The 22,146-nt window shown below is 51.0% G+C and overlaps 2 protein-coding genes across 3 annotated transcripts; both read left to right on the top strand.

Annotated features, from left to right (window-relative positions):
- Window positions 1-1,453: 1,453 nt before the first annotated feature.
- On the top strand, window positions 1,454-9,393 carry LOC136564948 (argininosuccinate lyase-like). Of its 2 annotated transcripts, XM_066563294.1 has the most exons (17): window positions 1,455-1,961; window positions 2,245-2,323; window positions 3,638-3,832; window positions 3,938-4,021; window positions 4,319-4,375; window positions 4,950-5,047; window positions 5,205-5,282; window positions 5,538-5,615; window positions 6,008-6,060; window positions 6,292-6,354; window positions 6,525-6,639; window positions 7,260-7,344; window positions 7,504-7,563; window positions 7,690-7,773; window positions 8,020-8,100; window positions 8,193-8,299; window positions 8,712-9,393. In XM_066563294.1, the coding sequence occupies exons 3-17, from the start codon at window positions 3,686-3,688 to the stop codon at window positions 8,860-8,862; spliced, it is 1,341 nt and encodes a 446-aa protein (XP_066419391.1). In that variant the 5' UTR covers window positions 1,455-1,961; window positions 2,245-2,323; window positions 3,638-3,685; the 3' UTR covers window positions 8,863-9,393. The 2 variants fall into 2 exon arrangements, with proteins under 2 accessions (XP_066419390.1, XP_066419391.1); XM_066563293.1 differs by lacking the exon at window positions 2,245-2,323 and having other exon boundaries at window positions 1,454-1,961.
- Window positions 9,394-9,773: 380 nt separating this feature from the next.
- Window positions 9,774-20,613, top strand: GUSB (glucuronidase beta). Its single transcript, XM_066563768.1, has 12 exons — window positions 9,774-10,010; window positions 11,593-11,781; window positions 12,585-12,766; window positions 13,193-13,335; window positions 13,498-13,685; window positions 14,403-14,555; window positions 15,023-15,201; window positions 15,861-16,007; window positions 16,988-17,072; window positions 18,562-18,738; window positions 19,211-19,346; window positions 20,394-20,613. The coding sequence occupies exons 1-12, from the start codon at window positions 9,774-9,776 to the stop codon at window positions 20,549-20,551; spliced, it is 1,974 nt and encodes a 657-aa protein (XP_066419865.1). The 3' UTR covers window positions 20,552-20,613.
- The last annotated feature ends 1,533 nt before the right edge of the window (window positions 20,614-22,146 follow it).

The following is a 22,146-nucleotide window of genomic DNA, read 5'->3' as shown; positions in this document are numbered from 1 at the left end:
ATCTCCAGCCAAAGTACCCCAGGAGACACAGAGTGCTTGCACCTTTGGAGCATTTGTGCTTTTAACACATGGAAGAAGGATCAGCAACAGCAAAATTCCCTTTTACCAACTTCTCACCACTCAATCTCTCCTTGTTCTGGCCGTAAAACAAATCCATTCACCTGGCATTTAAACAGCACATTTCAATTACCTTTCCACAAACCTCTTTGGTGTTTGCTCCCTTCCTCTCTGCTGTGTTCCTGTTTTGGCCCATGTCTCACTCTCCAGACTGGTCACCTGGCCAGGAAATCACTTTTGCACTCTCAGCTGCCAGGCTAAAGGAATAAGAAAGCCACAGGTAACACCAGTGCTCAACACCTGCAGTCAGAAGAACAGAGATTTTCCCCTCAAAGTTCTTTTTCCTCCCATAAACTTTCTTGATTCATGCCACTCCCCTTATTTTTCCTGTTTGTATCTTCTGGTTCCTTCTCTTCAGATCCTCAGCTGAGCAGATTTTCTCTTGCTCCCAGCAGCAAAAGTCTGGCATTGTCCCTCATGGTGGCACAGAGCCAAAATGAAAGGAAAGGGGAAGCAGCAGACTACCACATTTTAGTCTCTTAAATAAGCAGTTTACAGTCACTGGTACTCCCCACCCATCCACCCTTTTCTTAAAATTGTGAAATATTTCAGATTGGAGGGCCCTGTGGAGCTCCACAGACATTACAGAGTGTGGTCCTTCAGATTTTCACCACCACCCTCCTCTGACTCACTGGGATTTGGGTTTTGGTCTCAACGCCCTGCTCATTACAGGCCACAGGAAGGTGCTTGATCCAGGAATTCACTTAGGCTGATTATCACCTGGGTCATTCTGGATGTGAATCTCGTGCTCACCATTCTTCCAAACCCTCAGCAACCTCCTGTCAAGGCTGGAGTATGGACATCCATAAAGGATGAACATGAAAAAAGGAAACATTACAAGTGAGGAACTCCAGAAGGAGAAGGAACCTGGCAACAAAATGGTTCAGAGTTTTTCTCAGTGCAGACAGTGTGATGGTCTGTGCATTCTCAAGCCTGCAAGTCTGAAGGAGAAAAATAAATAATTATGGATGGAAATGTTTGAGAAGCAGTGAATTAATTGGTGGCTACATAGAGAGTCTGAGCCTTGCTCCGGATGGATACTGAGGGCACTACACGGGAAATGCAGCTGCGAAAGGACCTTGTGGGGCCGCCAGAGGCAGCCGGGTGTCACCGACAGTGTCCTGCTGCTCCAGACAAGGACCCGAGGACCTGGATTAGGCTCCATCCCAGCTGTATGGCACCAAGGCTGGTTAAAGAACAGCAAACCCCGACAGGGGACAGGAAAGCGGGGAAGCCGTTCCTGAGTGTGCTGTGAGGCACAGGGACAAGCCCGTGCCGCTGCTCAGCAGGACCAGGAGCGGGGCTGGCCCGGGGACTCCCCGCCCCGGCGGGCGGGACGAACTGCGGGGCGCCGGGAGCGCGGCGGGATTGGAGCTGGGACCGGGACCGGGACCGGGACTGGAGCTGGGATCGCTACCGGGGCTGCGATCGGGACCAGGAATCCAGCTGGGATCGGGACCAGGATTGCAGCTGGGATCGGCACCGAGATTGGAGCTGGGATAGGGATTGGAGCTGAAATCAGGATCAGGACAGAGCTGGGATCGGAACCGGAGCTGGGTTTGGGATCGGGACCGAGACCGTGACTGGATTCGGGGTTGGAGCTGTGATCGGGACCAGAGCCGGGACTGGGACCGGAGCTGGGATTCTGACTGTGACCAGGATCGGGACCGGGACCGGAGCTGGGACGGGGACCGGGATTAGAGCTGGGATCAGAACCGGGAGTGGATCCGGTATCGAAGTCGTGACTGTGACCAGGAGCGGGACCAGGACCGTGCCCGGAGCCGCCCCGCAGCGTCCCCGGCGCACACGGAGCCGGCCCGGCCGCGATGGCAGCAGCAGCCGAGGTGAGCGAACTTTGCATCCCGGGGGTGTCGGGGGTGCTCAGCCGAGCGGAGCTGACCCGGGGCCTCCGCGTTCTTGCCTCTGTCTCCTGGGAAAGGCCGATCCTTGTGCCTGGGACTCGTGCTCAGGCACTTCCCAGCAGCTTGTGCAAACAAACACTGCTCGGCACAAAAGCTGCATTTTCAGTTTCCTTCCCTTCCCAGACGTGACCGGGCGTCGTGGCGAGTTCACTTTCCGCTCTCCAAATCGCTGCTCCACGTTCCCGGCAGTGTTTGTCATTGCCAGGCTGCACAGCCACTGCTCCAAAGAGTCCTGGAGATGTCCGAAATGAACCTTTCAGCTTTGATTTCTGGATTGTAAATGTGTATGTTGCAATGTTTCTGCTGACACCCTTCTTGCTTTGATGGGAAGGTTTAAGTACCTGGATACTCCTGATCCCCAGTCAAGTGCTGAGGCTCTGGAATGGCCTTTAATTTAGCATTCATTTTGCTCCTGGGTGCACCAAATGAGTGTTGAGGAGCTCTAACACTTCTTTTTCAATTCTGATTCCCCTCCCTGTCCTCCCTCAGCTTTCTAACAAAGCTGCCTTTTACACATGGCTACTCCTGACCTCTGCAGGCTCTCTCCTGTTGTCCTTCCATGCACAGGGACATGGAAACAGTCACCAGGGAAAACTTTTTTGAGGTTACTCAACAGTGTTTTGTCTGGCTGGTAAAGCCCTGGCACAGATCAGCTTCCAGCTCCTTGCTGTCCATGGTAGTTATAGTGACCAGCATGAAAAGAAACTTGGCCAGTGGTGATTAAAAAATCGAGTAGATTAGTAATTATCCACTCTGCAATGCAGCTGTATTTAGTCCCTTCCTTCAGGTGTCCTCCAATTCCTTTTTGTGCCTGGTAGCACTGGAAAGTTGTTTTTGAAATCTTGGATAAATTGTCTCTGCCCAAGTAAAATTCTTACCCACTTCAGTGCAAGCCTGGCAGAATGAAAACTTCTTGGGTTGTCTTACCTGGGCAAGAAAAAATCTGAGCTGACACAGCTCAGGTGAGGCCAGGCAGGCTCTGAATCACTGCTGGAGAAGCTCCCACACAACACACACCCCACACACCCTGCTGTGGGCACAGCTGAACCCTGCACGAGCCTTTGGGCACAGGCTGAAGTGGGTGACACATTCCAGGGGGTGAGGTCACCACAGGAATACTGGCTTGGATAGGAAAACTCCACTTTTGCTTCAGTGCTGAAACACAGCTCTTTGTCAATCAAAGAAGAATCTGTTAGTTAAACAGCCCCAAAAGGATTTAGAGGATATTAATTTCACTCTAATCCTACTGACTGTTTAGTTTCTCCTCCCTTTACAAGGCCTCAAAACAGAAATCTGTGCTGGTCTTGCTTTGTTCCCTGATATCAATTTCAAGGACTCCCAGCAGAGTCCTGCAAATGTAAAAAATCTTGGAGGGTTCCTGGGCCAGATCTCAGAAACACTGACAGTGATGTGTTCTCCAGCTCTTCCACCACTTGCCAGAGGTCCTGAAGTCCAGGGGACTTTCTGGTCAGTGCTGTCCCACAGAAAGGAGTTGAGCATGGGCTCTGGATCAGACAAATGGACCACAGGATGTCATTTACTGCACAGGATTTATCTGGAGTCATTAGGCCTCTTTAATTGGCTTTTTTCTCTCTCAGGGGAATAAGCTTTGGGGTGGAAGATTCAGTGGAAGCACAGATCCCATCATGGAGATGCTCAATGCTTCCATCAGCTATGACCAGAGGCTGGCTGAGGTGGACATCCAGGGGAGCATGGCTTATGCCAAAGCCTTGGAGAAATCTGGGATCCTGTCTAAAGCTGAGCTGGAAAAGATCCTGGGAGGCCTGGAAAAGGTAATTTCTCTCATTGAAAAACCTCAGGTGAATGAATAGCTCCTGAGAGCAGCCTCCCTGGATTTGGTAACTCCTGTGGCTGACTGGTGTTTGTGCTGCTTGCAGATCTCTGAGGAATGGTCCAAGGGAGTCTTTGGTGTGATCCAGACTGATGAGGACATCCACACTGCCAACGAGCGCAGGCTGAAGGTTTGGCTCCTCCAGCCTCCTCTTCCTGATCCTCTGCCTGACATTCAGGCCTTGTCCCTCTGGGAAATCCCTTTAGAGCTGCTGGCACTGAACCCCCTGGGGCACAGCCAAGGGTCTCCAAGCCCCCTTTTGGGGCTGTACAAGCCCAGAACCCAAAGCTGCCCTTCCCCAGAACACATCCCAGGGTTACTCACAGGATCCCGGAGCTGAGTCCCTTCCAGGCAGGGAGATGTGCTCCTGTGGATTGTCCTGTTTAGAACACAGAGATGCTGACAGAAATCCTGCTCTTGTCTTCAGGAGCTGATTGGAGATGTAGCTGGGAAGTTGCACACTGGCAGAAGCAGGAATGATCAGGTATGGACAGAATATTTTCTTCTTCTTTTGTATTCCTCCACCAAAATATTGAATTCTTTAATTCAATATTTTTATGCCATCTCTCTCATGCCCTGACACACCCCAGCCTGAATTCCCTTTAAATTAAAGATGGCTTTAAACTAATGATGCTGCAGTGACTCATCCACCCAGGGGAGTGGGATCTGCAGGGCTGCATTCTGCTGGTAAAAGGCCACAAAATTCCACTGACATCTCTGAAAGCCTTCAGAACCCCTGACTCTGCTGGCTGGGTGATCTTTCAGGATCAGTCTTCCTCAGGATGATCAACTTGTGTTGGTTGGTTGGGAATTTTCTGCTTCAAATTTGACAATATCTGAGAAGCCCACTGAAAATAACAGATTTTGGTTCTGTCCATGTAAAGCAGCAGCAGCTTTCACAAATCAGTGACCAGGGATGCATCCCACAGGAGGAAGATTTCCCTTCCCATCACACAGAACCAGGAGGGGATAATGGTGCCAGGGGGTTGTGCTGAGCAATATTTGGTCACTAAATCTGTCCTGTTGTGCTTGGCCTGGCTGTGGCCAATCCCCCACAGGTTGTGACTGACCTGAAGCTGTTCATGAAGAATTCCCTCTCCATCATCTCCACGCACCTCCTGCGGCTCATTGAGACCCTGGTGGAACGTGCTGCCATGTGAGTTCTTTCCCTCAGTCCCTGTTTTCCATAATTTTGGCTTTTTTGGGGCAGGACACTCCTAGGCTTGTTGTGTGACTGTGCAGCTGCAGGATCTTCTGTGGCCCTGTCCTTCCTGCTGTCCCTGCTGCTCACCTCTCTGTCCCTTCCCTCCCAGAGAAATCGATGTGATCCTGCCTGGCTACACCCACCTGCAGAAAGCTCAGCCCATCCGATGGAGCCAGTTCTTGCTCAGGTGAGCACCTCCCACCCTCCTCACCCTCGGGGCCCTGCTCTGCTGAGGGGACAGCCAGGGCTGGGGACAACCCGAGGGAGCCCTGCAAACTGGAACAGGAACTCCCTGTGTGGCTCTGACCAGCTGGGAATCCAAACATGGATTGGACAACTCCCTGTTCTCCATCCTTTGGCCATTCTCACTTCCTGGAGTGGGATGTTCCATTTCCATTTTCCAGCTTCATCTCCCTGTTCCATCTCTCTTGTCCTTCCCCAGCCATGCTGTTGCTCTGACCCGCGATTCTGAGCGCCTGGGAGAGGTGAAGAGGAGGATCAATGTCTTGCCTTTGGGAAGGTAAAGTTTATTTTTTATTGTGATCCTCAGCCATCACTTTGCTCTGAGATAAAGACAAGAGGCAGATCTGTCCATCCCCTGAGCCATTGGGGTTTCTATTCCATAGAGACTGCAGCCCAGTTTGCCTCTCCAAAGACTCTCACCATAGAAATACTTCTCTATTTCTTGAAAATCAAGGATTACAAGGCTTCAATTAAGAAAATCTTCCTCTTTTGGAGGGAAAATCTGGTTTAGTCCAGAGTTCAGGGTTTGATGAGCCTCAGACCACACTGTGAAATCAAAGTGAACTGGGGGAGGGAAATGTTCAGACAGGTGTCATCACTAGAGCTCAGTTTTGGTCAGATATCAGTTTGGATATCATGGGTGAATTCTGGTTCTTTCTCCCCTGGCAGTGGAGCTCTGGCTGGAAACCCCCTGGGAATCGACAGAGAGCTGCTGTGCAGTGGTAAATGTTATCTTTTTAATAAAAAATAATAAAAAATGATTACTCATAATATCTGGGATTTTGGGAAGCATCAGCACATTGTCCTAATGTTATTTGGATGTGCTGCAGCACTTGAACAAGGGGGTGGAGGGAAATGAATAGATAAAAAGTCACCTCCTCTGGGGCAGCCTGGTGCATTCAGGCTCCTGCCAGGGCCAGTGTGAGCTCCTGTGTCCATCCCCTTCCTTGCAGAGCTGGACTTTGCCTCCATCAGCCTGAACAGCATGGATGCCGTCAGCGAGAGGGACTTTGTGGGTAAGCACAGCCAAAGCTTCCCAGCATGGGGGGAAGCAGCTCCTGACACCTTTCCAGTTCCCTTCCTTAATAAGGGACTGAAATCCGTCACTAGGATGTAAAGCCCCAGTCAGGGCTCCCTGGCTTGTCCAAGCACCTTTTCCCCTCCTGATTTCCTGCCTTCCCTGCAGTGGAATTCCTCTCTGCTGCCACCCTGCTGATGATCCACCTCAGCAAGATGGCTGAGGATCTCATCATCTACAGCACCAGCGAGTTTGGCTTCCTGACCCTCTCTGATGCCTACAGGTCGGTCTCAGCTCTGGGCAGGGAGCTCCTCCCTCAGCCTCTCCTCCTCAGCTCCCTGTGCTGGGTGAGGCAGTGCTTGGGGTCTGTCTGTGCATGAGGCTGACCCAGCACCAAGAGCCTGGCACAAAGGCACCATCAGGGTGAATATTCCTCAGCAATGGGCACTAATTTGTGATTCCCTTAACTCAGCCAAGCCTGTGTTCAGTCCAGCTCCTGTCCAGGACCTGCTGGCAGAGAGAACTTCCTCCTGTGCTGGGAATGCTGCCAAGGCCCTTCCTTGCATGGCTGGGTTTGCAATCCCAACAGACTCTTTGTCTGCAGGGTGGCACAGCCACAGCCCTCCCTCCATGAAGTTGCACTAATACTTAGTCTGACCTGCTGATACGACCCTGGAGGGGGAGGCCCCTTTTAAGTTTCTCTGTGAGAGGTGGGACAGTGTGGGAGCTCCAGACAAAGTGCAAAATCAAAGAGCAACTCAGTCAGTTTACTGACTTCCTTCACCCTGAAACACAAATACAGTGAAGAGGGTCCTACATGTTCCTTTTATAGGGCTGGGTCAGTGATGATGAGTGTGTATGGATGAAGGTTTTGCTCACCAGTGCACTCCATGTCCCACCCAGCACTGGCAGCAGCCTGATGCCTCAGAAGAAGAACCCCGACAGTCTGGAGCTGATCCGCAGCAAAGCCGGGCGAGTGTTCGGACGGGTGAGCCCCAAAAAGGAGGAGGAGGAGGGAGAGGAAACTGCTCCTGTTGGGGCTGGACAATCTCCTTTTTCTTTGCCTTTTTCTTTGAAAAGAGCTGTGGGTTCTGGGGCTGTGCTTTGCTCTGTGGCTCACTCCCTGCCTCTGCTGTTCCCTCTGCAGTTGGCTGCAATTCTGATGGTCCTCAAAGGACTCCCGAGCACCTACAACAAGGACCTGCAGGTAGAGCCCTTGTTCCTCTCCACAGCATCTCTCCTGCTGGCTGGAGGAGTCAGCAGAGCTGGCTGGGGGGTTTTTGGGCTGCACTCAGGCTGGCTCAGAGCCATTTCCATCACTGTTCCACCACAGGAGGACAAGGAGGCTGTCTTTGATGTCGTAGACACCCTGAATGCTGTGCTCCAGGTTGCCACTGGAGTGATTTCCACCCTCCAGGTAAGGATTCTTCTCATCCTCTCACTATTCAACATTATCATGGTGCATATTGTGTGAGTAACACAGCTCCAGATTGTTCCCAAATAAAAACTCTTCAGTGCCTCACCCACACTGCTCATTTTGGTCCCCTCTGCCAGCTGCTCAGAGCATTCTCTTAGAGCTCCAGATGAATTCCCCTCACCCTGCCACTAACATGCCCCAAGGAAGAGCTGATGGGAACGTGTCCCTGGGATTCTCCTCCTGCAGATCAACAAGGAGAGCATGGAGAGGGCGCTGAACCCAGAGATGTTGGCTACGGACCTGGCTCTGTACCTGGTTCGGAAGGGAGTAAGTGCCAGAGGGAGAGCTGGAGCTGGGATTTCTTTGGATGCAGAGGAACTGAGCTGAGTCCCCTCTGCTCTGTCCCCTTCCCCTTGCAGATGCCCTTCAGACAAGCCCACGTGGCCTCTGGCAAGGCTGTCCAGCTGGCTGAGACCAAAGGCATCACCATCAACCACCTCAGCCTGGAGGAGCTGCAGAACATCAGGTTTGTACCTCTGTTATTTCACTTCCCTGCACAGACAGGGCTCAGCCTCCCTGATTTGCCTTCCCCTAAGTGCCTGGGCTGGGCAGCACCTCAACATTTCTGAGGTGACAGAATATCCCTGAATATCCCAGCTGCTCCTGCTGGGGCTGAAACACTGGAGGGGAACAATTCCAGCAGGGTGGAATGGCCATGGCCATGGGCAGGAGCTCTTGGGAAGGGCTGGGAGACACCTCTGCCCTGAGCAGGAAGCCCCCAGAGGGCTTTGGCTCTGAAGTTCCTCGGTATCCCCATGGCGCCAGCAGAAGCTCAGGAGCGTTTCCCCTGGGGCAGAGGCTCCATCCTCACTCCCTCAGCCTCTCCCCGGGCTCTGGGCACGGGGAGCAGCCCCTGAGAGCCCCCGCTGTGCCCCCAGCCCCCTGTTTGGCAGCGACGTGGCGCAGGTGTTCAGCGTGCTGAGCAGCGTGGAGCAGTACACGGCCGCGGGCGGCACCGCCAAGAGCAGCGTCTCCGCCCAGATCGAGCAGCTGCGGGAGCTGCTCAAGAGGCTCAAGGAGCAGGCTTAGAGTGTGGGGAGAGATCCCGTGGCACTGGTCTGGAGTTCACTGAAATCCTGCTCTTGCGTCTTGGTTCTTCAAGAGTTCACCCTCCCTTTTCTCCCCCAGAAGCCACCAGGGCTCCTTTTGCCATTTCCTATAACTTTTAACCTTCACACTTCTGAATATAACTAGAAGTAAGCAAGCAGGCAATAAAGAAACAACCAAAAGTAAGCAGGCAACAATAATAAACCTAAGCTGCGCTTAAGGGGAGGTTTAGATTGGACATCAGGAGGAATTTTTCCCAGAAAGAGTGACCAAACATCAGAACGGGTTGTGCAGGGAGGTGGAATCACCGTCCCTGGAGGTGTTTAAGGTAAGAATTTATGTGGCACTCAGTGCCCTGATGTGGGTGACAGGGGCGTGTTGGGTCACAGGTTGGACTTGGTGACCTCAGAGGCCTTTTCCAACCTAAATGATTCTGTGTCAAACAAACAAACAAATAAATAGTGTAAATAAGTAAGCAAATGAATAAATAAGTAAAAGTAGGTGATAAATACATTTAAACACCTAAATAATAAATAAGATAGGAGGGGAGGGGACCACTCGCCTCTCGATGAAATCCAGCTATCCAGAGCCTGAAAGTTCCTGGAGGCGCCTTTACACCGGGACACTGGTGGCTTTGTCCGGAGGCGACCGTGGGACAGAGCCTGTCGGGCTCTGCAGTCGCTCATCGCGCTGGGGCGGGACCGGGACCGTGACAGAGATCGTGACAGGACCGGGATCGCGACAGGGATCGTGACAGGGACCGGGACCGTGACAGAGATCGTGACAGGACCGGGATCGCGACAGGGACAGGAACCGGGCGCCCCTCAGCCGCGGCCCCGCCCCTCTCCCTCAGCCCCGCCCCTCTCCCTCAGCGGGCCCTGCCCACAGCCAAGATGGCGCTGGCGGCCGCAGGCGGCGGCGGGGCCGGTCTGTGCACGCTGCTGATGCTGCCGGTGCTGCTGCTGTTCCTCCCGGGCCTGGCGGCCGGTGCCGCCGGGATGCTGCAGCCCCGGGACACCCCCTCCCGCGAGCGCAGGGAGCTCGGCGGCCTCTGGAGCTTCCGCGCCGATCTGTCTCCGGGCAGGGACGCCGGGTTCGCGCAGCGCTGGTACCGGCGGCCGCTCCGGCAGGTAGCGGGGAGCGGGGCGGGCGCTGCCCATCCCCGGGCACGGGCTGCGCTCCTTCCCCTCAGAACCGGGCTCCGGCCCGCTGTAGGGGCTCCTCTTCTTTCTTCCTCTTTTTCCCTGCTTTCCTCCCCACCGGGCTGCCGTTCTCCTCACGGTGCTGGTCCTGCGCAGGTTGTTCTTGAGGCAGCTCCTAATTAGCAGCTGACCCTGCTCCGAACTGTTCTTGGGGCAGTTCCTAATTCGCAGCCCCTGATGATGCCCCCGGTGCTTCTCCGAAGGTGGACACCCTTTGAATGAGCCCCATTCACCTCCAGGAGCCTTGCACAGCTCTGAGCTTCCAGCAGCACAGAATCACCACAAATGTGCCTGGAAAGGCACTGGGAATTGTTTATTCCAAACTTTCAGGGTGCTGGTAGAAAAGTTTTGGTGTGACTGAGATCTGCTTGGAAATAACTGCATTGCCTGACAGAAAGGAGTTAGGGATTTTATGCATAAAATGTATAAGTCGTTCATTATTTCTGTTTTAGCCTTTTGGCCGATTTTGTTGCTGGATTGTGGAAGGAGAGAAGAGCTGAAGGGCACTGTGCTGCTGGAGGTTTTGCAGAGGAGAGGAATCCTGAGCTGTGTCCCTTCAAAGAGAGGCTTAGATGAGTGCACTCAGCCTGTTTTAGAGCTCAGAGAATCTCCCTGAAGGACACTCAGGTTCTGGCCAGCCCAGGCAAGGGTTTTCCTGCACCACATACTAGAAAATCCTCTTGCCCATCCAAGGATTTTCCCACTTGGATTTTCTGATGAGGGCACCGGGCTCTGCAGTGGCAGTGCTGAGTCAGCCACGCACATGATGCCCACCCTGGGTGCCCAGACCTTCCTCATTCCATTTCCTGAGGCTTCCTCAGGGAAGGAGAACTGCAGAACTCCTTTGTGCAACATCCCGAGTGCGGAAAGTGCTGAAAATGAACAGCTCTGTTTGGCAACAGCATCTGGATTCCTCAATATTCAATGTACTGTGACACTGCCTCCCTCTAATCTTCATGTTGAAATAAGCAACTGAATGGATTCTCTTGTAATTCCAAGGAATCTCTGTTGTTTCATGCAGTGAGAAAGGCTGGGCTGATCCCAAACAGTCTCCACGGGGAGAAAAATATCCCAAAATATCGGTTACTGCCCAAAATATCTATTATTTTGTTACACTTTTACTACAGCTCTTAGCTGACAAACAGCACCACAACTCCCCCGTTGCTCTGGAGCTGTGCAGGAAAAAATTGCACTGAAACAACAACCTGGGCTTGGGTTTTTCCCTCCTCACTTCTGTGATTGCATGATGCCAGGGCCATTCATGAAAACATTTCATTGTACAGCAGGAGGGGAATAGAAAGCTGCAGCTGCTTCCTGTAGGAACAGGCAGGTTCATGTGCCTGGTGCTAATCAGGGCTTGTATAGGAGCTGTGAGAGATCTCAGCAGTTTTTAAACAGCTTTTCCCAAGTATTTTCCCCTTGGCAAAGGCACTGGAAGGGGGCACCTCCAGTAGTAAAATTCATTTTTAAAAACTCTCTGTTCCTTCCTTTGCCACGCAATTCCTGCCAGACCGGCCCCGTGATTGACATGCCGGTGCCTGCCAGCTTCAACGACATCACGCAGGACCCCAGCCTGGAGAACTACATCGGCTGGGTGTGGTACGAGAAGGAGGTGCTGCTCCCCCTGCGCTGGCTGCAGGGCGATCCCGCCCCCAGGGTGGTGCTGCGCTTTGGGAGCGCCCATTACTACTCCATCGTGGTACGTGCCGGGGGATCGGCCCTAAATTGGGGCCAATTACTGCTTCCTAAATTAGGCTGGACTAAAGGCAGGTTTATGGTTTGTTCAGCAAACGCGTCCCTGCCTCGATTTTGCATCCCCTTCTGAGCTCGTGCTCAGCAAGAATGAATTCCAATTTCTCTGATGCTGCAGTTTTGGGGTTGGTAATTAAACATTTCCTGATTAATGGATCTGCCCCACACTGTGTTGTGGTGGTGTTCACAGGGGTCTGAGGCTGAGGGAAGAGATGAGGATCTGACTCCATGTTTCAAAAAGCTGGTTTATTATTTTATGATATATATTATATTAAAACTATACTAAAAGAATAGAAGGAAGGATTTCATCAGAAGGCTGGCTAAGAATAGAAAAAGAATGATAACAAAATCTCAAGACTGACTGAGACAGTCTGGACAGCTGGGCTGTGATTGGCCATTAATTAGAAACAACCACATGAGACCAATCCCAGATGCACCTGTTGCATTCCACAGCAGCAGATAACCATTGGTTACATTTTGTCCCTGAGGCCTCTCAGCTTCTCAGGAGCAAAAAATCCTAAGGAGAGGATTTTTCATAAAACGTCTGTGACACTGTGTCCCTCAGTGACACTTGATGTGACCCAGACCTACCTCCCAGCAGAGGGAATCCCTCAAAGATCAAGGCTGATCCCTCAAAGACCCTTTGAGGATCAAGAGCCCAGGTGTTCCTCATAACCAGGCTTCCCTTCCCCGTGCTCTGCTGACCCCAAAATCCCAATAACCCTTTTTTTTGTGTGTTTTTCCTTGCAGTGGGTGAACGGGGTGCAGGTGGTGGAGCACGAAGGGGGGCACCTGCCCTTTGAGGCTGACATCAGCAGCGTGGTGCAGGGCAGCCCAGGCTCCCTGTGCCGCATCACTGTGGCCCTCAACAACACCCTGACCCCCCACACGCTGCCCCCGGGCTCCATCCAGTACATGGCTGACAAATCAAGGTGAGTTCTGGGCTGTTTTACTGCTGGGTGTGGGAGAGGGGGGCAGTTTGTTCAGCTGCTGGTTCAGAAATGCCTCCATGGGGTTGTCTTTATGGTGGAGCTGTGAGGAGTTTAAGCTGTGGTGTTGTGAGGAATCAGCAGTGAGTTATTGCATCTGTTTTGTGCCCAGGGGGCTCCGATTGGGTGATTTGCCAGGCTGAATCCAGGGCAGGTGTGAGAAGCTTGGATTCAGCTGGGAGCTGCAACTCTCCTGAAGGATGAAGATCTTTGTTAACTTCTTTGTTAACTGCAAAATCCTTCACCGTAGCAGCTGACAGACAGATCCAGCCTGTCATAAAGATATTTTACATTATTATTATTATTTTGCACTGCCTTCTGCTGTGTAGTGAAGTGTAATGCAGCCTTGCTCCTGTCTTGCTCACTCAGGTACCCCAAGAACTATTTTGTGCAGAACACCAAGTTTGATTTCTTTAATTATGCTGGGATCCACCGCCCAGTTGTGCTTTACACCACTCCTGCTGCCTACATCGATGACATCACTGTGACAACCACTTCATCAGACAGTGTGGGTAGGTCCAGAGCAGCTCCCTCAGGCTCCAAATGGAGGTGCCAAGGGCAGCCAAAGGGAAAACATCCTGCACTGGTCTGATTGAATTTGTTTCCTAGTGGCTTTTCCTGAGGCTGAGCTGTCTCCTGCAGTCTCTGATTGTTTTTTGTTTCCTCTGAGCCAGCCAGGGTGCAGTATCAGGTGTCAGTGGCTGGCAGCACAGCCAATTCCTTGTCCCTGAGCTTACGTGACCAAGAGGGGAAGGTGGTGGCTACAGGTGATGGCCCAGTGGGAGAGCTCAAAGTCCTCAGCCCCAACCTCTGGTGGCCTTACCTGATGCACGAGAACCCTGGATACCTGTACTCCTTGGAGGTAAAGTGGCATTTCCTCCTCTGGGGGTGTGTTTAATGGGGTTAAGGCACTGCCATATGGCCTGTCCTCTTCTCAGGGGCCCTGTGCGTGTGACCAGAGTGGCTCTGCTAATTAAGCACTAATCAAATCAAGCTTTGGCAGCTTCTGAAGGGGCTGGCAGGGAGAAGGGCATTGCTGGAGTGTGCTCTGAGCTGCTGACTGAGGGTCCAGTCCATCCCCTCTGGGGAGATGATGAGTTAACAGCTGGAGCCTGGGAGATGCTGTGGGAGTTAAGGATCAGTGGTGATGTTCAGGTGCAGAAATCAGGGAGGATGAGCTGCTCTGATGTTCAGGTGCAGAAATCAGGGAGGATGAGCTGCTCTGAGTTTCCAGGGACTCAGGGTCACACCTGGGAGCAGGGGATGTGGCAGTCATTGCCTGGCATCAAGGTGCAGGGCACAGAAATGGCCTGGGGGGATGCCATGGGGAAAAGACACTGAAGTTTTTTGGGATGAGCAAAAAGGGACATCCAGGGGCTCATCCTTCATCCTCCAGCTTCCACACCTTGGATTTGTATTTTTGTTCAGTCAGACCCAGCTCCCCCAGCAGCAGCAGTGAGGAGCAGGCTGTGTGCTGAGGGCTGGGAAGGGATGTGGGGCCAGAATCTCCCTCCCAGACAGGGGAGGGAGCCCTGGGCATCCCTGTGAGGGCTCCCCCTGTTGCTCCCTGGACACACAGGTGAGGATGCAGGCCCAGCTGGATGGGGCCCTGCTGGAGGATGTGTACACGCTGCCCGTGGGCATCCGCACCGTGCACGTCACCAGCAGCCAGTTCCTCATCAACGGCCGGCCCTTCTACTTCCACGGGGTCAACAAGCACGAGGATGCAGACGTGAGTGTGACACCCAGGGCCACCTCAGCTCACACTGCCCAGGTGGCACCTGTGCTGCCTCCCCTCCCCTCTCCCTCACACCCTCCTCCCAGGCTAAGCACTAAGGGGACACCCACACCATGCCCGGTCCTGCCATCCCTCAGGGCACATGGATGTGCTGGTGGAGACACTGAAACATCTCCCAGCACAGCTTTCAGCCAGACATGCTGACAGACAGACAGACAGTCTGCTGTGAGGGTGGGGAGGCCCTGGCACAGATTGCACAGAGAAGCTGTGGCTGCCCCATCCCTGCAAGTCTTCCAGGCCAGTTGGACAGGGCTTGGAGCAACCATGGCAGGGGTGGAATGATAAGAGCTTTAAGGTCCCCTCCAACCCAAACCCCTCTGACTGTGGCAGTGGCTGTCGGGTTCCCCACCCTGGGCAGGGGAGCTCTGTTCACAAGGGCTGGTTGCTCTCTCTCCCCCCAGATCCGTGGCAAAGGCCTGGACTGGCCCCTGATTGTGAAGGATTTCAACCTGCTGCGCTGGCTGGGGGCCAACTCGTTCCGCACCAGCCACTACCCCTACGCTGAGGAGATCATGGACCTGTGCGACGCCTACGGCATCGCCGTCATCGACGAGAGCCCGGGGGTGGGCATCAAACTGCCGTAAGAGCTGCCAGCACGCCCTGCCCTCGCCCCTCTGCTCCCCTCTCAGCTGCTCCCCAGTGTCCCTTTACTGCTTTTACACTTCTGTCCTCAGTGCTGATAATGGGAGTACTTTGTTCTGTTTGGAAATGTCCCGTTGCGCCACCGGTGGTGCCTCATGATGTTGGGCAATGCCTCATGATGAGGGCACTTTGCCACATTTTGCCACATGGCTCCATTAATGAGCCCAAACCATGGCCCTGAACTGTGCAGTAAACTTTGGGGAAATGAGGCAGAAGCCATCTGTCACTTTGATTTTTTAAGATTTTTTAAGCTTTCTGATGTTAACATTTTTGTAGTGAACTTCCTCACACGCTTTCTGTAAATAACTCATTGTTTTGCATTCCTTTATGGAGGAGGAGAAATTTGATGGACTGTTAGTTTGTCCAGTGTCATTGGAGAGGTGGCACTGTCACCCTCCAATCCACTGTCACTTTTGGAAAACTATACATGTTGGAGTCAGAAAGTAATCCTCCCTTCTTTTTCTTCACCCGGAGAGCAGCGGTGTGCGCTTGTGCTCTTTCGTGTCCTATAGTGACAGCCATCCCCAGCATCTGCTGTGCTGAGTTTTCCCAGGGAAATGGATGGATTTCACACCCTCACCTCCTTCTGCCTTGCAGAGAGAGCTTTGGGAACAGGTCCCTGCAGCACCACCTGGCAGTGATGGAGGAGCTGGTGCGCAGGGATAAGAACAGGCCCTCCGTGGTCATGTGGTCAGTGGCCAACGAGCCGGCCTCAGAGCTGCCCCCAGCTGCTCACTACTTCAAGTAAGTGCCTTTGCTCCTCATCTCTAGGCAGATGATGCCTCTTCTTCCTTTGGGATGGCTCAGAGAGGTAGTAAAGGGAGGGCAGGCATTTTTTGGGAACCCTGGAATTTTTTGGGAACCTGTGGATGCAAACTAAAATGGAACTGCTGCATGTGTGAAACCGATGCTCAGAACTGTCCCAACGTGTTGGTTCAGACCCACCAAGTCTCCACAAAATTCCCAGGAGTCCACTTGGTTTGAGCATCTCTTCTTGAGCTGAGGGTTGAGTAAAACCAGACCTGGTGAGAATGGAATGTTCCTTGTTAGCACTGGAAGGTGAGTGCTGAGTCCTGTGAGATTTCCAGCAAAGCTGTAAAATAACTGGCCTTTCATTCTGAACACAAGGTTCTGCAGTCAATGCTGCTTGTTTGTCCTGTGGCTTCCCACTTCAAAGCCACTGCTTTGAGTCCCTGCAGCCCCCTTGGTTTGTTTCTAAAGAGATTTAAGCTTTGGGTAGCCCAGAGGCAGCTGTGTAATCGGCAGCAGACTGTCCCTGGGAGCTGAGGTGCATTAAGAGAGAACTGTGAGTTTCATTCTTCAGGAGGTTCCACCACCCTCCTGCAATGCCAGGGCAGCAGCAGAGCTTGACTCTCCCATTCTGTCCCATCTCCCTCACTCAGGGCTTCCTCAGAAACATCCCAGGAGTTGTTCAGAGACTTCCTATTGCCCTTTTTACAGTTTTGTCCTCAAACTCAACTGTCCCTCCACCTTCTGAGCTGCTGGCACCACCCATGTGCCTGTGCTTGGTGTGCTTCCACTCTGCTCCTTTTCAGGTGCCGTAGCAACCACTTGGTGACAGATATTCTCTTTATTTCATTCCAACTCTGGCTGCTAAATCAAAAGCAGCTCAGTCTGGGGGGTGGAAGGACAGAGAGCCTGGGGAGAGGGGGCTGTGCTGCTCCATGCTGTTGTTGAACTCTTGCTTTACTGTTTGCAAACAGGACAGTGATAGCTCACACTAAAGCTCTCGACCCCTCCAGACCAGTCACCTTTGTGACAGATGCTAATTACGCTCTTGATCATGGTGTAAGTTTGCTTTATTTTCTAGCTTTTTCTTTCTTTCTTTTTTTTTAAATTCACACATTAAATTTCCTTCTCTTGTCACTTGTTTTGTATTCCTTTCCCCCCACTCCTATCTAAATTTACTGGAGATATTTAGCAGGGAAAGGCTAAAGAAAAATTACATTTTTGTTTCTAGTAGAAATCACCTTATCCTGTAGTTGTAGTCCAGCTTGGAAAAAAAAAAAAAAAAGGATCTGTAAGAGAGAACAATTCTTTGTGTGCAGGATTATGCCCCTGGATTCCATTAATATTGTCATGCTTTGCTATGCCATTGATTCTGTTTACTAATGCTCAGGATTTTCACTTGCAATTAAGCCAAAGCTTAAACCTCTTTAAAATGCTCACAACCCTTGTGGAAGTCTAAAGGAAGGAAGCTTTGCTTTAATTCCTGCTTTCAACTGCTCTAGATCTTCTTTGGCAGATGTCTGTTTGTGTTGAATAATCTAAAGGCTCCTCCAGCTCCACAATTAAAGCCCTGGAGCTGGATAAATGATCACAATGCACTTTCCTTGCATTTTTGGGCCTTTCCTAGCATGCACCAAGGATTTTTAACACCTGTATTTGTTTCCAGGGTAGAGGTAGATCCTTGTACAATAATCCCTTCTAGCAGGTGAGTTGGTGCTGCCACACATCCCTGATCCAGGTTACACTTGGGATTTCTTCTAAAATGTCCTCTAATTAGCAGGAATGGCTGCAACTCTGAGGTTTTTCCTCCCCACTCCAGAAAAGAAAACAAACCTCTGATGGTTTTAAATATGAAGGAGCCCAGCAGGAATCTGCTTTTGGATATCCCATTCCCACTCTGCCCAACTGGAGGAGCTCAGGCAAACAAACCCAGAGAACAGATCTCTCGTACACTGATGTGATATTAGAACTTTTTTTTTTCTTTTATTACAAAACATGTTAAGAGAACATTGAACAAGTTACATACAACATCACTTTATTTTGAGGGGGCTTTGTGCCCTTTTATCACACTGTCCATGTGGTAGAAATGGCAAATAACTTGCAGAATGCTTTAGTCTTAGTATTGCACCATTGATGCACAAAATTTAGTTGCTAGTCAAAATATTTGACCACTCACTTGATAATCACATTCCAATACTCAAAAAGAAAAAGTACATCTAAATGTACCAGCAAGCCAGAGACATCTTGGAAACAAAAAGACTTCTAACAAACCTGAGAATGAAACGTGTTGATCTTGTCTAACTCTTTGCTGTGACTTCCTAATCTGTAAGAAAAATGCCAAATTAATGCTGTTAGCTCATTAAATTTATCCTTTCTTTTTTTTTTTTTCTGGGAAAGAGATTATATTTGGAGAGCCTGAGTGATGGGGGAAACAATTAGTTCTATGTGTAATAAACCTGGATTCCATTAATTGAACCCAAAGGAGGATTTAGCTTTACAAGAGAAGGTTGAAGTCTGTGCCAAAACACTCTCACCTTGTTTTTTGCAGGCTCCCTATGTGGATGTGATTTGTGTGAACAGCTACTTCTCCTGGTACCATGACCCAGGCCACCTGGAAGTGATCCCACTCCAACTCACAGCCCAGTTTGAGAACTGGTATAAAACCTACCAAAAACCCATTATCCAGAGTGAATATGGAGCAGACTCAGTGCCTGGGCTGCACAGTGTGAGTGTTGTGGTGGGAACAGCTCTTAGAAGGCAGAAAATGGTAACTGGGAGAGGCTGGCACCACTGGGCCTGGCTTTGCTGGGAGATGCTTTAGCTGGGAGTGTCCAAAAGGCTCCAGGATTGGGATCCTGCTCCACCAAAACCAGAGAGCTCTGCCACTCACTCTGTCTGCTAAAGAGGACTCCAAAATCTGTCCTTGGAAGTGCTAGAAAATGCTTAAATGAAAGCAGAGCCTGGAGAATGGAGGTTCCTGGTGCTGTCCCATGCAGGGGGGTGGCACTCCTGTCCCTGTCATGACAAAGGCCACCAGGGGAATTCCCCCTGGGACTACCTGGAGCTCTGTGTTTGCTGATGGTCACAACAGCCAGGTTAATGCAGCCCAGCCAGCAGAGCAGGCAGCCCCAGAGCTGATGGTCAGGAATAGTTGTGAGTGGGACTGTTTGTGCCCTGAGCCTCTCTCCTGGCTGCAGGACCCTCCCCTGATGTTCAGTGAGGAGTACCAGCAGGCCCTGCTCAGGGAGTACCACTCTGTGCTGGACAAGAAGAGGAAGGAGTACGTGGTTGGGGAGCTCATCTGGAATTTTGCTGATTTCATGACCAATCAAGGTGAGATTTTATTTATATTCTAAACCTTTCCATCCTCCCTGGGAGTTTAGTGGTTGTGCCACACAAACACTGTGCTGAAGGCCCTGTGTTCACCAGGTTTTGTCACAAAATCCAGCATGACCTGGGAAGGTCCTGCCTGTGCTTAATTCACCCTTTCTCCTGCACAGATGCTCCCAGGAACATGGGACAATGCACAGGGGAAGCTTGTGAGGACCCAGTTGCTCCTGGTTTTTAGCCACCCTCAATTCAGAGCTTCAGGCAGCTGTCAGGGACATCTCACTTGCTTCCAGTGTCCCCTGCAGCTGCCCTGGGAACAGAGCACCTTAAATAATCATAATTTACTTGGTAGAGGTTCAGCAGCAGAGGAGCAGATGCCACACTGGCACACAGCTGGCTCACCATGACACCCCATCCATTATTAATAGATAAGTGCAGTCACAAAGGAAGGGAAATTCCTTAATTCACAGAAATGAAAGTCTCAACTCAGATCTAACAATGAACCTGTTCTGCAGTGGGTTGGGTGGTGAGCAGTGAGGGAGAAGGAGGAACAGCACTAAAATACCCTGCAGAGCACCAGGACAGGCATTGGAAAGCTCAGGGATGGCAGTGCCCAGAAAAGCAGCATCAAAAAGAACTGAGAAAACGTAGACAAGGTCAGACACAGATGCAGTTCCAGGCTCTCTACCTGTTGCAATCCTTTTCTCTAATTTCCTACAAAAACTGAAACAGGAAGAAGGGATCCAGACACCACACAGGACAGTAAACAGTCACCACCCTTTCCTCCATCCAATCTGAAGGTGGAGCCAATCTCCAGCAGATGTAACTCTGAGGATTGGGCACACCCCAGTGAGTGTCCCAGCCCAGCAGCTGTAAAACAGGAGCTGCAGCTGGGCTGCCCTGTCCCATCCACGGATCCTGCCAGGCTCCCCTGACTGTGCAGACAAAGTGCAGAGGTCTCTTCCACGTGGCCTGATTTAGTACCTACATTGTAACAGCTCCCAGCAGAGCCTGCTTTATACATTTCTGTATTTTCTAACTTCTCTGCAGGCACCACACGAGTTCTGGGGAACAAGAAGGGAATCTTCACCCGCCAGCGCCAGCCCAAAGCCGCTGCCTTTGTCCTTAGGGACAGGTACTGGAGGATTGCAAATGAATCAAGCTGTCTTCCTCCTGCAATAACATCACATTCCCTCTTCCTAAAATGAAAACAAAAGGTTTAGTGCCCGGGGATTATGCTGGATTCGTTATTAAATCTCTGTTTAAATAAGTTTTATGCCTGATTGAAGTCTTGCAAGTCCAGTGCGATTTCTAGTCCACCTGAAGTAGTTACTGTGATGCAAAAGCAGATCAGAAACTTTTGTTTCCTCTGCTCAGCCACCTCTGGAGGCTTCTTGTTTCCAGGCAGGAAAACAAATATTCACTTTCAAGGAGCTGAAGTTAAGAAATCCTGACTGAGGTATCTGTTTATGACAAAAAAAAATTACAAATATTACATGATACAACTCAATGCTGAACTTAAAAAAATCTAAGTTACTCTAAATGAACATCAAATCCCTCTAAAGCAAATGAGGTTTTCCAGTTAAAGTCCCCTAAGAGTTAACACTATTGAGATCACAGCAAACTGTCCACAGGGTTGCAGAGGAGCACAGTGTGTGCAGCTGCTCTGGCCTGACAGGATGGATGTGTGAGAAATCCTGAGCATTCCAGCAGCCAGGAGGGCTGTGAGCCACCCACCACCCTCCAACAGAGAGTTTGGAATTCCTGTTCCAGCAGCAAGGTGGAATGTTACAGAGGGAGGGACTACATCAAATCAACTTGAAATCTATTTATTTTACAGTACCAAAACTGCCACTGTCAGACACAAACTGTGTCCAACGATGCCACTTCCATGTGGAAGGGCTTCCTTCATATTAAATATCACCACAGGAAGAGCAGCCCAGAGGGAAGTTCTGTTCCAAAGCTTTCTGAGAGTGGCCTGAAGCCCTCTGGGGCAGGGCCAGGTGTAGATAAATCCCTGTGCTGCTGCAGTGCTGTCCCTTTAGGCCTGCACAGCAGCCTAGGCCAGGCTTTAGCCGGGCATGGATCTCACCAGCACTCAGCAAAACTCAGAATATTAAATCTGCAAACTTCCCAAAAGCAGCAGCACAAGGAGCAGAATAACAAAAGCAGAGGCTGCCCAATGCATTTGGGAAGTTCCAGTTCTGGAGTTTGGTTATTGGAATTCACAGATTCTGGGTGGAAGTGGTGCCATGGCTCCTGCTCTGCAGCTGCCTCTCTGTGCCTCAGGGAAGTGACCAAATCTGACCATAAAAAGGAAATATTTGCTTTTCTCTTGTGTGCTGGCCAAATTCTGTTCCCTTCAGAGGTGGTACATGAGGAACCAACAGCACCTTCCACCCTGCCCCAGCACAATAAGGACACAGATGTTCACTGCAGACTCCACGACAATTTTTCTTGTGTTTTTAGGGGAAAAGAAACAACATTACAGCATTCCTCACACTGTGCTAGGCCTAGATTTTCTCTAGAACTAAACCCCCAGAATATAAAACTCTATGCACAATAAAAGGACATTTGTTCAAACACACCATGGTACTGCCAACTAGCAGTGTTTGAAAGTCATTTCAGCTTCTCCATCATCCTTTAAAAACTCATTTTCTTCAATTTCAACAAACCTGACCAAAACACAGATGAGGATTTGACATTGGTCACTCCTTACAAAGCAGGGCTCAGCTCAGCCCCCCCAAAATCTGAGCACACATCTGAGGGTTAATTCCTGCTTGTTCTCAACGAACCCAACCCT

This window comes from Molothrus aeneus, chromosome 20 (genome assembly GCF_037042795.1).
Source record: "Molothrus aeneus isolate 106 chromosome 20, BPBGC_Maene_1.0, whole genome shotgun sequence".
NCBI lineage: Eukaryota > Metazoa > Chordata > Aves > Passeriformes > Icteridae > Molothrus > Molothrus aeneus.
The sequence above is the reverse complement of the archived record's forward strand: the minus strand, read 5'-3'. Positions and strand labels throughout refer to the sequence as shown.

Bases quoted from the DNA above. Each gene is read 5' to 3' on its own strand.
- LOC136564948 (XM_066563293.1), top strand. The intron at 4,376-4,949 runs GTATGGACAGAA...AATCCCCCACAG, and splicing joins GCAGAAGCAGGAATGATCAG to GTTGTGACTGACCTGAAGCT. The intron at 5,616-6,007 runs GTAAAGTTTATT...CTCCCCTGGCAG, and splicing joins AATGTCTTGCCTTTGGGAAG to TGGAGCTCTGGCTGGAAACC.
- GUSB (XM_066563768.1), top strand. From the start codon at position 9,774: ATGGCGCTGGCGGCCGCAGGCGGCGGCGGGGCCGGTCTGTGCACGCTG. The intron at 10,011-11,592 runs GTAGCGGGGAGC...AATTCCTGCCAG, and splicing joins ACCGGCGGCCGCTCCGGCAG to ACCGGCCCCGTGATTGACAT. The intron at 13,686-14,402 runs GTAAAGTGGCAT...CTGGACACACAG, and splicing joins GATACCTGTACTCCTTGGAG to GTGAGGATGCAGGCCCAGCT.